Here is a 17782-nt window from a genome sequence, read left to right as displayed (position 1 = left end):
GAAGAAAGCTGAGCGCCAAAGAATTGATGCTTTCGAACTGTGGTGTTGGAGAAGACTCTTGAGAGTCCCCCTTGGACTGCAAGGAGATCCAACCAGTCCATTCTGAAGGAGATCAGCCCTGGGATTTCTTTGGAAGGAATGATGCTAAAGCTGAAACTCTAGTACTTTGGCCACTTCATGCGAAGAGTTGACTCATTGGAAAAGACTCTGATGCTGGGAGGGATTGGGGCCAGGAGGAGAAGGGGACGACAGAGGATGAGATGGCTGGATGGCATCACTGACTCGATGGACGTGAGTCTGAGTGAACTCCGGGAGTTGGTGATGGACAGGGAGGCCTGGCATGCTGCGATTCATGTGGTCGCAGAGTCGGACTCGACTGAACTGAACTGAACACCTTAACCTTGTACAGTGTTATATGTCAATTATATCTCAATGCAGGGTGGAAAAAATTAATTAAAAAAAAGTTTGATATTTTTGTACAGTAAAATAAATAAACACAAAACAAGAAAAATAAGTTTGTTAAAAATAATATATTGCTTCATGGAATGATCATGGAAAAAAAGACAAGTGTAGAATTCATCTGAAAAATATGAAAATGTCTGGCAGGAATAAACCCAAAGCTGAAATTCTAAAGAAGTGATAAAAAAGGATTTGCAGTGGCAGTAGGCAACAAATCATAAAACAATGTACTTGGTACTAGGAAACACAATGATACCAGCAAATACAATCATCTCCTTTACACATCCCAAGAAAAATTCACCTTGAGCTAAACTTACACAACATTATATGTAGTTCTAAGAAGTGAGAACCCAGCTACATAAAAATAGTGGAATCTTTCATGTCTGGCATTTTAAGATTATTTACATTGAAGTTTTATACATCTTACCCTTTGCCTGCAGTGCCAGCTGGGTTTTACTAATTATGGGACAGATACACCAGAGGCTAACCATGCTCTGATATAAAACCCTTACTACACAAGCTTAGTGGCTAAGTAAGTTATGAAGTGGCCATCTGTGTTTTCTGCTTAAGCTGCTGAGAGGATCTCAAGGTTAGAAGAGACTTTCAAGGGCACGGAGTCCATCTAGTAAGGCCAAGCACCAACTATCTGCAATTCCTCTATCAAGCAATCCACCAACCTCTGCTTAAGTGCAAACAGTAACAAGAAACTGTCCAGTGTGCCGTTTCGTCCCACCCTTCATCCATCAGTCCTACTTCATCCTGGGAACCTGATATGGCAAGTCTCCCTTAAGCCTTCAGTTATATATCAGTGATGGATTATACTCCACAGAATAGAACAAAGGGCTATGAGTCCTTTCTTTAGACTGAAGTAGCCATACACTTTCAAGACTATCCAAATTGCTCTCCAGAAAGATAGTGGTAGTGCTCAGTGGCTCAGTGTCTGACTCTTTGAGAACCCATGACTGTAGCCTGCCAGGCTCCTCTATCCATGGAATTTTCCAAGCAAGGAGGCTGAAGTGGCTTGCCATTTCCTACTCTAGGGGATCTTGCTGACCGAAGGATCAGACCCACGTCTCCTGCATTGGCCGGCGGATTCTTTACCATTTCAGCACTTCAGGGAAGAAGGAAGATAGTACCAATGTATTTTCTCACAGAGTGCATAGACTGTCCCATTTTAAGTCAAATTTTCCATATTTTCTGATCATGTTCTTTTAGCTTTCCAAATTCATATGGAAAGGAAAAAAGATAGAATAATGTATGCTTTTCAACTTATTATAGAGGCTGACCATTTAAAACTTATTTCTTGGACATTTATATTTCTTCTTTTGTGAAGCTGACAACTTACTACGTTTTTTTCTCCTTTATTTTAAATTTCCAGGCACCTCTATCGTTCCCCATAACATCATAAATCTTACTGATGTTATTTGTAAGTGCTCTTATTTCCAACTACTGTCAGTATTATCTGATGTAATCTACCTTATTTAGAAATTTGAACTCTTTTTAGACCAAGCATGAGGTTTTTATGCTATCAGGAAACATCTTGAACTTCAATCCCTCTTTTCTATGTTCTATTTATGTTTTAATCTAAAGATTAAAGGCCGATAAACAGCAAAGCTACAGGATAAATTGTCTCCTCTCTACAGTTAACAAAACTAAACACAAACTCTTACAAAAAAAACTTACGTCACCTTTAACTTTATTTTTTTTCATAGTTATTATAGGCTTAATGTTATCTGACATTATATAACATCTTTATAACCTATGCTCCTGCTGCTGCTAAGTAGCTTCAGTCGTGTTCGACTCTGTGAGACCCCAGAGACAGCAGCCCATCAGGCTCCCGGTCCCTGGGATTCTCCAGGCAAGAACACTGGAGTGGGTTGCCATTTCCTTCTCCAAAGCATGAAAGTGAAAAAATAAAGTGAAGTCACTCAGTCATGTCCGACTCCTAGCGACCCCATGGACTGCAGCCCACCAGGCCCCTCTGTCCATGAGATTTGCCAGGCAAGAGTATTGGAGTGGGTTGCCATTGCCTTCTCCGTTATATAACATCTTTAAAAAGATAATTATATAACATCTTAAAAAATCTGTGTTCAATCAAATATGTTTACTTTAGCAATAATTATAATGATGAAAAAGCAGAAGCCAATTATTTCTCCTGAACAATAATATTTTCCTGACAATGCTATTGTAATTTGATAATGCTACTATTTTAGGTAATATATAGACTATTATTCAAAAATAAATTACAGTAAGACTTTCCTGGTGGTCCAGAGGCTAGGAATCTGCCTGCCAGTGCAGAGGACACAGGATCAATCCCTGATCCAGGAAGATTCCACATGCCTGGGGAGACAACTAAGCCTGCTCGCTGCAACTACTGAACTCCTGCACTTAGAGCCCATTCTCCCCAGCAAAAGAAGACACCAAAGGAGAAGCCCTTGAACCACGACTAGAAACTAGCCCAAATGCAGCAACAAAGACCTAGTGCACCAAAAATAAATAAATAATAAAATGTTTAAAATGAATACATTGTTATAATTAAAGCAGCTATTATAGAGCCATTTAATGGGTAACAATCGACAAGAACACAGCTATAACTAGAATGACTAAATAAAACAACTGACAAGCCAAATGTTGGAGAAGATGCAGAGCAATTAATAGTCTCATAATTTCAGTGGAAGAGTCTTAAAATATTAAACATATATCTACCCTACAAGCAATTCAAATTCTACTTATGCAAGACAAATGAAAATATATGTTCACACCCAGAAAAAGCCCTTGCATAAGAATGCATTGGCCTGAATGTAGAGAAATTGGATCTTTCATACACTGGCAGTTCCTATAAGAGTTAAACATAGAATTAACATGACTGAGCAATTCCATTCCTAGGTATGTACCCATGAGAAATGAAAACATGTCTACACAAAAACTTGTAGTGAATCCACATATTGGCATTGTTCAGAAGAGCCAAAAAGTGGAAATAACTCAAATGGACCTCAGCTGGTGACTGAGTAAGTAAAATACGCTGCATGCATACAATGGAATATTATGCAGGAAGAGAGGAAGGTACCTGCTACAACATGGATGAATCCTGAAAGCATTATGTTAAATGAAAGAAACCACTTATAAAGTATGATCCTTTTTCTATGAAATACATTATTTGGGGGGATAAGGAAAAGGTTCTAAAATTGATTGTGGTGATCCATGCACAACTGTGAGTACACTAAATACTCCCAGAAAAATATATTCTATAAAATTCAATATGTGAAAAAATTATAGAAAAGGCAAAATCAACCTACGGTGATAGAAATAAACCCAGTAGTTGCTTGGAGGGGGAGCAGATTAACTAGGAAGAGGTGCTGCTGCTGCTGCTGCTAAGTCACTTCAGTCATGTCCGACTCTGTGCGACCCCATAGACGGCAGCCTACCAGGCTCCCCCATCCCTGGGATTCTCCAGGCAAGAATACTGGAGTGTGTTGCCATTTCCTTCTCTAATGCATGAAAGTGAAAAGTGAAAGTGAAGTCGCTCAGTTGTGTCTGACTCTAGCGACCCCATGGACTGCAGCCTACCGGGCTCCTCCGTCCATGGGATTTTCCAGGCAAAAGTACTAGAGTGGGGTGCCACTGCCTTCTCCAGGAAGAGGTGCTAGGATGACAGAAAAGATGGATGTCTTACTGTGCATTCATCAAAACTGGTTAAGTAATATTTTTAAGACCTGGGTATTTCACTGTATATAAAATACATTTCAAAAATAAGGCTAGGGACTTTCCCAGTGAGAGTCAAAGTTTTATTCCCTCACTCATGCAATCCCATGGATTGTAGCCTGCCAGGCTTCTCAATCCATGGAATTCTCCAGGGAAGAATACTGAAGTGGGTCGCCATTCCCTTCCTCAGGGGATCTTCCCAAAGCAGGAGGTATCAAACCTGGGTCTCCTGAATTGCAGGCAGATTCTCTACCATCTGAGCCACCAGGGAAGCTGGTGGTCCAGTGATTAAGACTTCACGATCCCAGTGCAGGAGGCCTGGGTTCAATCCCTGGTCAGGGAACTAGATCCCACATGCCACAACTAAAGAGTCTACATGCTGCAACTAAGACCTGGCACAGCCAAATAAATAAGGCTGTTATTTAATGCCCACAAAACTACTAAGAGGATCTACCCTTCAGATGTGAGAGTAAGGAGGATTAAAGAAGGGAGGGACAATGAATATAAAGAACATTTTTCATTTTCTTCATATATTTCTTCTTTTTTTTTCTCTGTTCCTTCAAATTTATTCTTGTGCGAAGACATGCTGGGGCTTTTTTTCTTAAGAGCTTATGTTGTATGTTCTCTTCCCCAGGTCACCCCTCTAGTGGCTGCAGCCTTTCTCTCCCAGTCACCTGACTCATAATCGGCAGGATGTTTTGCGGGGTCCCAGCCACTTCTGGCATGGGAGGTGAGTATGGACCATGCTGGGCCTAGGGACCCAGAGGGCTAAGGCTTTGAACCTGCAGAGGCTGGGGGTTGCCGGCAGGCTATAAGTCCCAGGGGGTGGCCAGGGGCCAAGAGACCTCCTCCAAGTGGGGTCAGCTGGATGCAGAGATGACAGCTGTAGTGTGGCTGGACTTCTCTAGTATCTCAGAGTCCCGAAGCCAGGTAGATAGTTGAAAAGCATGTGACAGACCTTGTATGCCCACAACCATGTCATAAGCAAGGTGTGGTCACTCAGCTATAGGGGCAGTAGCTGAGCAGGAGGGGTGGAATGGAGCACCAGGCCTCACATGCAGCCCCAGGACCCAGAGGCCTGTGCTCTGCTTGGGTCCCCTGCAGATTGAGGGGGCCCTGACCTCTGATAGAGTCCCCTGTAGACTGAGGGGGTCCTGTCCTCTGCTTGAGTTCCCCACAGATTGAAGTGTGCTGTCCTGCTCGCATCCCCCGCAAATTGAGGGGGGCCTGTCCTCTGCTTCTTCATACATTTCCTTCAAGATTATTCTTTTTTTGTAATTTAAAATTAGTTTAAATGAGTTCATTGGATTTCCTTTTAAATCATACTGATGTTTGTATTTTCTTGCTCAACAAAATTTTGACTACACTTTAATATTTGTTTCAGATCATTAATTGTACCTTGGGTGCTAGTATACTTTTCCTGCTATTCTGATAATCTATAAATATCACCTGGACTTAAAGTTTTATAATTTATACACACCCTGAAAGATGATTAATGTAATTTATTTCCTATCTAGCTCACAATCAACAACAAAAAAAATTTTAATGCTACTTTGTCCTAGATTGAGGGAATAAGCTGTTACTGATTGACTGGTTATCTTCTATTTTACTTTGTCTCCACTGAGTTCCTCTGAGTTAGACTTCTCTCTTTTGCATTGAGTTTTTTGTAAGATAGGGTTGTGTGGAAGATAAGAGTGGAAAGGGCAAGATAAAGAAGGAATGAAGTCTGAGTCACATTCTCTTCCAATCCTAAACCTACTTAGCCTCATCATCTTCTCACTTCCATTTTTCAACATCCCAGATACTTACTATGCCCATATTTGATCATATAGTGACCAGAATCCAACTTTCTCAACCAAAATGAACCATTTGGTCACACTGTGCAATAGGACGTTAAATAGTCAGAGGCATTTTTCATTATTATTGAAAAGCTTCCTTCATTTAACCTCCAAAACTTAAAATATGTGCCATTATTATGTCCAAAGGAAAGTTAAGATGACTTAAAGACAACCAAATAAAATGTTCAGCTTAAAATGAAGTCCATCATAATTATATCAGTCAAGAAATATGAATGGATACTAAAAACTAAGAAGTAACAGAATGCTTACACAGTCTTAAAGCATCTCTACAGGAGAAATTTATTACAGAAGGAAAAAGGGTAATTTAGGAGAAACTTGGCAGATGCCACCTTAACCAAGAGATCAATGTTAAGAACATAGTTATGGAACAAACTGACATCATGTGCTTTCAGATATAAATTCACTGAAAAAAAAACAAAAAAACAAAGAACTTCGCTGGTGTTTCACTGGTTAAGAATCTGCCTTCCATGTTGATGTATGGCAAAAATCAACACAACACTGTAAAGCAATTATCCTCTAATTAAAAATAAATAAATTATTAAAAAAAAGAATCTGCCTTCCAATGCAGGGAACGAAGCTTTGAGCCTGAGCCTGTATGTGTACTAGAATGAAGACCTAGCACAGGCAAAATCAAAAACAAAACAACCAACAACAACAATAAAAACCAAAGCACTGCTAACTCACTTCTGTGGCATTCTTGTTAAAAATGCATAATCTGAATCTAATCATGAGCAAACATCAGTTCAGTTCAGTCGCTCAGTCGTGTCTGACTCTTTGCGACCCCATGGACTGTAGCACGCCAGCCTTCCCTATCCATCACCAACTCCCGGAGCTTGGTCAAACTCATGTCCATTGAGTCAGTGATGGCATCAAGCCATCTCATCCTCTGTTGTCCGCTTCTCCTCCCGCCTTCACTCTTTCCCAGCTTCAGGATCTTTTCCAATGAGTTAGTTTATCGCATCAGGTGGCCAAAGTAATGGAGTTTCAGCTTCAGCATCAGTCCTTCCAATGAATATTCAGGACTGATTTCCTTTAGAATGGACTGGTTGGATCTCCTTGCAGTCCAAGGGACTCTCAAGAGTCTTCTCCAATACCACAGTTCAAAGGCATCAATTCTTTGGCGCTCAGCTTTCTTTATAGTCCAACTCTCACATCCATTCATGACTACTGGAAAAAATTGAAACTTTAACTAGATGGACTTTTGTTGGGAAAGTAATGTCTCTGCTTTGTGATATACTGTCTAGCTTTGTCATAGCTTTTCTTCCAAGAAGTAAGCGTCTTTTAATCTCATGGCTACAGTCACCATCTGCAATGATTTTGGAGCCCCCCAAAATATAGTCTCTCACTGTTTCCACTGTTTCCCCATCTATTTGCCATGAAGTGATGGGACCAGATGCCATGATCTTAGTTCTCTGAATGTTGAGCTTTAAGCCAACTTTTTCACTCTCCTCTTTCACTTTCATCAAAGGCTCTTTAGTTCATCTTTGCTTTCTACCCTAAGTGTGGTGTCATCCAAAAATCTGAGATTATTGGTATTTCTCATAGCAATCTTGATTCCAGCTTGTGCTTCATTCAGCCCGGCATTTTACATGATATACTGTGCATATAAGTTAAATAAGCAGGGTGACAATAAACAGCCATGACATACTCCTTTCCCAATTTGGAACCAGTCTGTTGTTCCACTGTTGCTTCTTGACCTGCATACAGATTTCTCAGGAGACAGGTCAGATGGTCTGGTATGCCCATGTCATTAAGAATTTTCCACAGTTTGCTGTGATCCACACAGTCAAGGCCTTTGGCATAGTCAATAAAGCAGAAGTTTTTCTGGAACTCTCTTGCTTTTTTGATGATCCAGCGGATGTTGGCAATTTGATCTCTGGTTCCTCTGCCTTTCTAAATCCAGATTGAACTTCTGGAAGTTCATGGTTCACTTACTGTTGAAGCCTGGCTTGGAGAATTTTGAGCATTACTTTGCTAGCGTGTGAGATGAATGCAATTGTGCGGTAGTTTGAGCATTCTTTGGCATTGCCTTTCTTTGGGATTGGAATGAAAACTGACCTTTTCCAGTCCTGTGGCCACTGCTGAGTTTTCCAAATTTGCTGACACATTGACTGAAGCACATTCAAAGCACATTCACAGCATCATCTTTTAGGATTTGAAATAGCTCAACTGGAATTCCATCACCTCCACTAGCTTTGTTCGTAGTGATGCCTCCTAAGGCCCATTTGACTTCTCATTCCAGGATGTCTGGCTCTAGGTCAGTGATCACACCATTGTGATTATCTGGGTCATGAAGGTCTTTTTTGGATAGTTCTTCTGTATATTCTTGCCACCTCTTCTTAATATCTTCTGCTTCTGTTAGGTCCACAACATTTCTCTCCTTTATTGTGCCCATCTCTGCATGCAATGTTCCCTTGGTATCAAATAAACCCATATAAGAGACATTCTAACTGAGGTATACTCTTTGAAAATGTCAGGCTGACAAGACTAATGAGATAGAACAACTGAATGCAATTTATAATCTGAAATTATTTTTGATATGCACTGCATTAAGGACAGATGGTGAATTTTGATCAGTAGATGGTAATAGTATTGTATCAATGTTAACTCCCAATTTTGATTATTGTATTATAGCTATGCAAGATGAGGTCTTTGTTTATAGGAAATACAAACTTTAGTATTTAGGGGTAAAGAAACCTCATCTTTACAACCTCAATTTCACATCTGAAATTACTCTCAAATAATTTAAGGGGGAAAATCTACATGAGAAGACATAAAACAAATAAGATAAAATGTTAACATGAGTAACCTAGGTGAATGGTATATGAGAATACTTTGTAGTATTCTTACAGCTTTTCTGTTGTTTGAAATTATGTCAAGGTATTTTTTTAATTTTAATGAAGCTAACAAGAATGAAGTAGGAAGATGAGATGCTTCCTCATTTTGGAGTTGAGCATATTACATGGTTTGACCAACAAATACTACTGAATTTTCTTAGTTGAAAATCAAAATAGAAAATTCTGGCCATGGGCAGCACATAAGTTAGTCTTGACAGACATTTTTTCACTAGAAATTATACTGAGAAGTTAGACTGTCCCTTATATAACTATGGCATGTCATGATGCACAGTATCTTAGAAAACATGGCCCAGGTAACTCAGCTTTCGGATGGTTCCAACTTGTTTTAATGAAGTGATCAAATATCAGAGGCTTTAAATAAACCCTGGATAGCTGGATTAAATTTCTGATGAAATGTTCTAACCTGCAGTGCAGCTATTTTATACTGTCTGTTAAGTGAGACATAAACGAGATTTCAAGTGTGCTGAGTGACAAAAATCATTGTTTTGAAATAGCTTCCTTTTGTTTTAATCTGCAAATAACATTCAGAATTTTATAAGTTTCATCAATAACCTGACTTCAAGCCAATAATAGTAGCTTTACAAGTGCTTCCCCATGGCTCTATAAATACCTCTGCTTCTTTTTTTATTTTTCATTTCTTTATTTCAGTTAGCCAATAATTAAGGCATCCCTTTCTCTTCCACTCCCTGCTACCACTTGGTATAGATGTGGCAGGTCAATTTAATCTCTGAGTTTAGCCAACCACATTTAGTTTTCCAATCTGTAATCTCTTCTAATTAAGAATTTAGGATCCAATCCAGGAAGCATTGGACAATCTCCAACAAAGGCCCCAATAGTTAATGTAGATTGGATAACCTATCTGAAACCTGAAATTTATTGTAATTTACCCAGATGACTTGATCCTCAAATCAAAACATTTTACAAAAATGTGAAGAAAGAGAAGTAGTGTTCAAAATCACCAATGAAAAAACACTTACACACACAATGGTGGGAAGAGGAGATAAAGGAGTGCAAAGAGGCAAGACAACCAAATCCAAGACATGATCTAAGATTACAGGCTGGATCAGGAGGAAACACCTAAAAAGGATTTGTGGGGAGGGGAAGAACAATTGAGAAGATTTTTAAAGGGACAGTATCCTCTGAATCATTAAAGGTCTGCAGTATGATCATTGTATTGTAGTTAAGGAGAGGCATGCTGCAGTATTTATAGGTAAACTGTCACATGGCTCAGCAAAAAAAGAAAGAGTACTGATGCACAATGTGTTATTCTTTCATCTTTTTTGTAGGTTTGATTTTTTCAAATAAAATTTGAAGAATTAATCAAATTAAAAAAAATAAATATATATATATCCTGATTTCCATAGCAATTCATTATCAATACTACCCAAGACTGGCTTGATGATTTCAGAAAGTGGTTTTCCTTACATACCTAGATGTCACTATAATAATTTCAGCAGTTCAGACCTAACTGACTAAAGTTAGGCCATAAAATGCATTAATTCAATCATTCATTAAACCAACAAGTATTGAGTTGTAGGTAGAAGGTATTACACTAAGACCGCAGAACATAGAGTTAAATGCTGCTCTAAACTTAAGAGGTTGACAATCTAGCTTAAAGAATAATAAAAGCAACTAAAAATCTAAACACATCAATATTCTATAAAGGATTTTATTTGATATTAACAGTCATAACAAAAACAGTCATGATGTTGACAGCTATCATTTAATGAACATCCACTCTGTGTGGGATAAATTTAGTAAAAATTAAAATTAGGTAATCTGCTAAACAACCCTGTGGATTAGTTATTGCTCCCCCTTTAAAGATAATGAAAACAGTTCTCAGAGAGTTCAATTAACTTTCTCTCAGTCAAGCACCTGCCTTTGGGTACTGTTGATACCACAAAAAAACACACAGTTTAAATTTTAAAATTAAAAAAAAAAATTTTTTTTTAAATGAAAAGTAATCAAAAGCACTAAATATCTTACCATATCAAAATTTAAATACTCAGGGACTTCCCTGGAAGTCCAGTGGTTGCGTCTCCATGCTTCCAGTGCAGGGAGCACAGGTTCCACCCTTAGTAGTGGACTACTATAGTGGAACAACTTTATCTTAGTAGTGGAACTAAGATCCCAAAAGCCAAGTGGCAAAAAGTCAAAAAATAAACACTCAAGAAAATTTCAGATTTGTGTTTTCCATTATCAGAGAAGTTACATCTAAAATAACATCAGTTAAACTTATTTCAAGAAATGGAATAAACAGTTATTAGATTTTCCCCCTTTCTAAAGTAGAATGAATACACAAGATGATAAGTATGAATAAAAATATTTTTCCAAGAAAAAAATATATTCAGATATTTAAGATATTTAAACTTTGTGACAATTGAGTGAGAATGTTCTCATGTGATTCTTATCTAGAAGAAATCATGCTTAAGGCACATAACTTGCAAACAACACTATAACTTATATCCTGTTTCAAGTGCTCATCCTAGTCCACATTTTTCTTTGCAGCTGAGGCTTTTTTAATCTGTTTATTTTTAATTGATGGATAATTGCTTTACAGTATTGTGGTGGCTTCTGCCAAACATCAACATAAATCAGTCATAAGTATATGTATGTGCCCTCCCTTTTGAGCCTCCCACCACCTCCCTCCCCATCCCACCCCTCTAAGTTGTTACAGAACTGTCCCTGAATCATAGGGCAAATTCCCATTGGCTATATTACATATGAAAATGTATGTTTCCATGTCACTCTCTCCATACATCCCACCTTCTCCTCCCCACCACACCGTGTCTATAAGTCTATTCTCTATGTTTATCTCCATTGTGTAGCTGAATTCTATAATAGAAACTAATTATCAACTGTGAGATTATATTTCATACAGATGATATTCTAGTCTTTATTATAGAATTATTGATTCTATAAAATATATACATATAAAAAAAGGGGGAAAGAGAAATTTAATATTTTCAAGGTTTAAAGTCTTCTTTCTGATACTTCTCATTTACAAAAAGCAGAAATGACATTTTTAAAAAGAAAGGAAAGGCTTTGGGGGATATAAAGAAAGGGAATACATTGGTAAAAAAAAAAAAATACACATTTTCCTAAAGGCTCACTTAATATTTTTAGTAGGATAAATTATATTTTTAGATTTAATAATAATACCACTGATTGAGAAATTTCTATGTGTCCAGCTATCCTAAGCAATGTAACATGCATTAAATAATTTGCTTATGTGTATAATTATCTTATGATCCTATGTGTATTTTTGTGTACTAAATTTAAAATTAAACAACACACAATATAATGTTTAAAATAAATAGTTTTGTTATTTAAACATAACTAACTTCCTAAACTAAGTTTATTATTTAACATCTGGTTCTCTAAAACCATGAAAAGAACCTATGCTTTAATCAAATTCATATATCACTAAATTATAGACATAATAAAACTGTACCATCTCTTAAATTTTTTCAAGTGCAGAAAGTCCTGTTTTTAGTTCAAAAAGGAATAAAAGTTAGTATTTAAAACTATGAAGCACAAGAACAGGTTAAAGAATGACACTGTAATCTTCTTTCTCTGGAATAAGCCAACTACAGTGGGCAAATCTTGCCATCACATCTTTAAAAACATATTTTTATGACACACTTTGAATACTGAAAGGCATTCCATTATCAAATTAACTACAACTTGAAGATGATTTCAGACACTAGTAAGGTTTTAACAAAAATTTCACTAACAGTTCCTATCTTGGCTCTTTTTCCCTATCTGTTGAGATGATATTCTAGCCAATACATGGAGAGCTATACAGTAAAGAAGGCAGACATCTGAAAACAGTACGAATCTAGCACTATCAAAACACAAACACATTATCAGATGAGCATAAGGATTCAAGACACAAAGCATATGTTCTTTTCTGAGCTCAGAAGAATTCAACAGACTTTTTTTGTAGCCTGAATGAAATTTTCTTCAAGCCTATTTACCCTACTTGGCTTCTATTCACTCTCATTCTGTTTGGGATCATTCCTAGAAATTACAAAATGGACATGAGTCTTGAATCACTGGGAATGTTCGTGTTCCAGTGATAAATGAATGACTTGACTGTGTGTGAGTTGGCTTAGTGAGAACTCAGCCCTGAAATCAGTCTCATCATCCCTGGGCAAAATGCTATGTTACAATTTCTGGATATGCAAACCAGAAGCCCCATGTGTGCCTTTGAGCGTGTGAATAAACATTGATGAATGAGCACACATCTTTGATAGTTTTTGCCAGCACATGACATAAGGAGGAAAATAAGGACCATGTGTTGTTGAATCATAAAGCTACATTCTTAAGTTTTATATGATCACCTTATATGCTAAGATTATCTTCTTCCAAATTATATGTTTGTGGGGTTTTCTTTTGTTGTTTTTTTTTTAAAGCTGGTATCCCTTTGCGGATACTCTTACCACTCACTCTGAATTTTTCCCTCCTGATGGTCTGTTATATTCAGATGTCTGGGATTCCTTGCCTGGGACTATGTAAGTCATAGGACTTCCCAGTGGTCTAGTAGTTAGAATTCTGAGCTTCAGCTGCACAGGGTAAAGGTTCAGTTCCCTGGTCAGAGAACTAAGATTTCACATGCCATGTGGTGTGGCCAAAATTTTTAAAACAAAAACGAAACACAAAGAAACTATCACTATGCCTCCCTATGCCCCCAATAACCATCAAGATCACTATAGGATGTCACTAAAATTTGCAGCGTGTTGCTGCTATAAGTCATAGAAAGTTACTTTATAACTAGACTTAAATCACTTTACCAATGATTTAACCAACTGAAACAAAGTTGTAGATAAGTGTGCAGAGACAAAGCTTTAGTAACCTTGTTATCTTTCATTTCTAGTAACTTAATGAGTTTTTAAGATAAACAAGGTAACTCAATTGTATCTAATTTGGTACTTTTGAACCCTCACTAGTATATGTAACAATTTACAAATGAAGGAAATAGTTTTCAAAGGTACCAAGTAAATTTCCCTAGGGGGTGTTTTGCTCTATCTTGGAAATTTTTTTGGTTTGTTTTTTTCCCTCAAAGTATATACCACAATTTGTAATTTATTAATTTGTTTTTTTTTTTTTTTTGCCCTCAATCTCTTTGAGGGCAGGGATCACTTTGGACCTATACACCATTGTAGCCCAGCATTTAGTATGGGCTAAAAAAGTATCGACTGAATGTTAATAATACTGTTTTTCAAGAAAGAAGACTCATTGAGCATTAACTGTGTGCCAGGCAATGATGGTACTAAATATTTTGAATATCACTGTCATGTAAATCAAGATCACATATGAAAGGTGATTCATTTATGATTTGATTCTCCTTTTAAAAGATATTTCAAAAAGACTAATCAGTATAGCTACATGCCATTATCTTGTCCTTCTCTTAGTGAGACGTGTCTTATTTCCCCTCATTCCATACCTCCCTGCCCCCTCAACCACTTTTTTTTATCAGCATCATCAAGGAAGGAAGGAAGCAGTGAAGAGCAGGGCTGCCAGCACAGAAGCTAGCAGGAAGATCACTTGGTTTTCTTTTCTTTTTTTTCTTTTCTAAATCATTTGTAGACAATTTCCTGGTTTAATGTCCCCTGATATTTCTTTGTATTTGTTCAAAATATAATACTGTGATGATATTTTATAACCAAATAGCTAGAAAATGTTTCTTACTAGTCAAGAAATTACAGAATGAATAAATGCAGTTCACTCTCAGGGATACCCACACTTTTCATGCTGACATGATTTTAGGTTTTCAGGTAAGTTGCAAAAATAGTATAGAGTTCTTATATAAACTTTACCCAACCCTGTCAGTGTTACTTTCTTACATAATCATGGTTCTGTTTTGACCCTACCATACTGTCCCTGTGGTCATTTAGTGATGCTGAATATATTTTATTTGTCCTTTCAGGTCCCCACTCCATCTTCTACATCCTCTTATAAGACACAGGAGGCTGACCAAGATATATCTCATTAGTAGGCTCCCTTGCTCCTTTTGGGTTCTGGTTGGGATAAACCAATGAAAGCAGCAAAAAACTGGAGGGCAGAGTATTTATTTCCATACCCACCTCCCCATGACTTTCTTGCTGAAGAAAGATCCCATTACCATAGGCCACTCAATAGAACAGTCCTGTTCTATTTAGCAACAGCTATTCTACCTGACTTTCTGCTCCCAAGCCCTTATCCCTTCAGGCCTGCTGCTGCGTCCCTTTAGTCGTGTCCGACTCTGTGCGACCCCATAGATGGCAGCCCACCAGGATTCCCGTCCCTGGGATTCTCCAGGCAAGAACACTGGAGTGGGTTGCCATTTCCTTCTCCAATGCACGAAAGTGAAAAGTGAAAGTGAAGTCACTCAGTCGTGTCAGACTCTTAGCGACCCCATGGACTGCAGCCTACTGGGCTCCTCCGTCCCTGGGATTTTCTAGGCAAAAGTACCTGAGTGGGGTGCCATCCCTTCAGGCCTAGGAGGGGCAGTATGTCTGCTGTCCTCAGCCCTAGGATGCTTTGTCATCCCTAGATTTTTCCAAATCCTGCCCTCACCCTTTTTTTAAAAAATCCCTTTCCTAAATTCTCCCCAATATTTCCAACTAATTGTGCAATCTGGTTTTCTCCAGACACAATGACTGACAACCTAACCAAAGTGATGTTGCCTTGAATTGACTTTTTCTAAGGGTATATATCCTTCTACCTCAAAACATAAAGCAATGGTTATTTACATACAGGTTTCTGCCAAGAAAAGTTCCAAACCATGCCTCTCATAAGTACACATTCATGAAACACGGCCTGGAATCATCTCATGCGCTTACCTTTCTCAAGAATCAAGCGAACAATTAAAGCACAGCTAATAAGCTATCATCTATAAAAATAACTCCAGTGAGTTAAGGCAGAAACGTGGCCCTCTAACACCAGTAGGGAATGAGTTTGTGCTGAGCACCCTAACCTCATCCCCCAGTCATTTGATACCCATTCTGGCCATGAGGGTACTTTGAAAAGAAACTGTGCTTTCAGCTAGAGGAAAATGCTCTCTTTAGTCAGGAATGTGAGATCACAATTTATAATTCTAAATATTGAATTATAACAGCATGAATACAGATTACCAATTCAAATAGATTGTTTAAAGATGAGAGGTGTGAGACTCAACAGGCAATTTTAACCCATAACTGGATTCAGGATTTAGTTAGTAGGTTCACAGTAGGATGAGACAAGCTTCCCAGTTTCCTTAGTCAGACTCTTCATTTATCCTGCTACTGCTGCTGCTAAGTCACTTCAGTCATGTCCGACTCTGTGCGACCCCACAGATGGCAGCCCAACAGGCTCCGCCGTCCCTGGGATTCTCCAGGCAAGAATACTGGAGTGGGTTGCCATTTCCTTCTCCAATGCATGAAAGTGAAAAGTGAAAGTGAAGTCACTCAGTCGTGTCCAACTCTCAGCGACCTCATGGACTGCAGCCTCCTCCATCCATGGGATTTTCCAGGCAAGAGTACTGGAGTGGGGTGCCATTGCCTTCTCTGTTCATTTATCCAACTACTTCCTAATAGATTATGAAGATGAAAATCAGTCAGGATACTTATAGGTAGCAACTACCCTGACCAAGAGCAAGGACTGAAGAGATTTGAAGACTTCAGAGGCCAGAGTCCAAGGAAGAAGAGCAGCACTCAGGCATAAGGCCAAAAGCAAAACTGTAACCTGAAGAGTCCCATCACTGATCCCTGAGTAGCAGCTGACTGTAATGTTAAGTCCTCACCCATAAAATCCTAAATGGAAAGTTTTCCTTTTTCTCCAGCCTCCCTCCCAAAATGCAGATTTAGTTTTCTTAACATCTCCTTTAGGGTTATATCTATGCTTGAACTGGTCCAGTCCAGGTGCTGCTTCCAGCTGCGCTAAGAGATCAAGGCAGGCTGGAGGCCTCAGTTGGACAGGAGGGAGCGGCAGCATCCAGGGAACAACATGCCAACTGCCAAGCAACTACCTGACATGGGCTGCAAGACCTTCTTCACCTCCATGAATCTCCTCAGTGTGTACGGGGGCTACTTCTGCAGTGTCCAAGCCTACCACTGTTTCTATCGGCACAGCTCCCAGCGCCAGGCTGCAGAAGAACGGAAGACCTCGGGAACCCTGTAGAACGGGCGGGCTTTTTCCCTTGAGCAGAGAAGCCCAAGGCCTGCTGTGGAAAGACTGCACCTGCAATCATTTCTGAGTCCAGCGGACCAGGGCCTTAACAGCTTTCGAACTCTGCTGGGGAAAAGTGCCCATGTTTTCTCTGATACGTCCACTTTGGAGAGGCTATCGAATCAAAACAGGAATGGGAGGGTGAGGCACACTTACTGACATTAAATAACTTGCCATTACAAAAAAAAAAAAATTCTACACTTGCTCAACTGTATTTTACACATATCAAGCTGAAATCTGAAAGTATCTTAGCATTTCTTCTGTGGTGCAGAGAAACAAAGCTTTCTTTGGAGAAGAACAAAAAGGTATGCCCAACAGAAAATTAAAGAAAACATTTTAAAATGTCAACATCAGAAAATCATTAATTTTTTTCTTTTTAGAGCATTTCCTTACTCTTGTACAACAACTGATAACTACAGAGGAAGTGAGCAACAATTTGGTTCTGCTTGTTGTGGCACATGAATATCAGCCACACACAGGCACTTATTTCTTTTTAAAAGTCAGAGTTCGTTGCCACGATTCAAAAAAGCAATACACAGTATATTTACTTCTGGAATTTATTTCAGGTAACAGGACACCCACAGACTAACCAAATAAACAGAATTCAAGAGTATTCCCAAGGCCCAATTCTACCTCATAGCAAAGGGAGGTAATGACTTAGCTACCAGGGTTAGACCATATTAGTTTGTCCATGTGGTTTCCTTCCTTTCTTCT

At 38.6% G+C, this 17782-nt stretch overlaps 2 protein-coding genes across 5 annotated transcripts in view; one reads left to right on the top strand and one right to left on the bottom strand.

Moving 5' to 3' along the window:
• The window catches only part of TET1 (tet methylcytosine dioxygenase 1), a 138521-nt gene that overhangs the window by 74499 nt on the left and 46240 nt on the right, over positions 1 to 17782 (bottom strand). The gene's annotated exons all lie outside the window — the stretch shown is intronic.
• On the top strand, positions 16442 to 17775 carry LOC104997446 (cytochrome c oxidase assembly protein COX14-like). The gene has a single exon (XM_010852178.1). It carries the CDS (start codon positions 16847 to 16849, stop codon positions 17018 to 17020), a length of 174 nt encoding a protein of 57 aa, XP_010850480.1. The 5' UTR covers positions 16442 to 16846; the 3' UTR covers positions 17021 to 17775.

This window comes from Bison bison, unplaced genomic scaffold, assembly GCF_000754665.1.
Source record: "Bison bison bison isolate TAMUID 2011002044 unplaced genomic scaffold, Bison_UMD1.0 scf7180017864309, whole genome shotgun sequence".
NCBI lineage: Eukaryota > Metazoa > Chordata > Mammalia > Artiodactyla > Bovidae > Bison > Bison bison.
The sequence above is the reverse complement of the archived record's forward strand: the minus strand, read 5'-3'. Positions and strand labels throughout refer to the sequence as shown.

Excerpts from the sequence above, each read along its gene's own strand:
- LOC104997446 (XM_010852178.1), top strand. The coding sequence starts at position 16,847 with ATGCCAACTGCCAAGCAACTACCTGACATGGGCTGCAAGACCTTCTTC.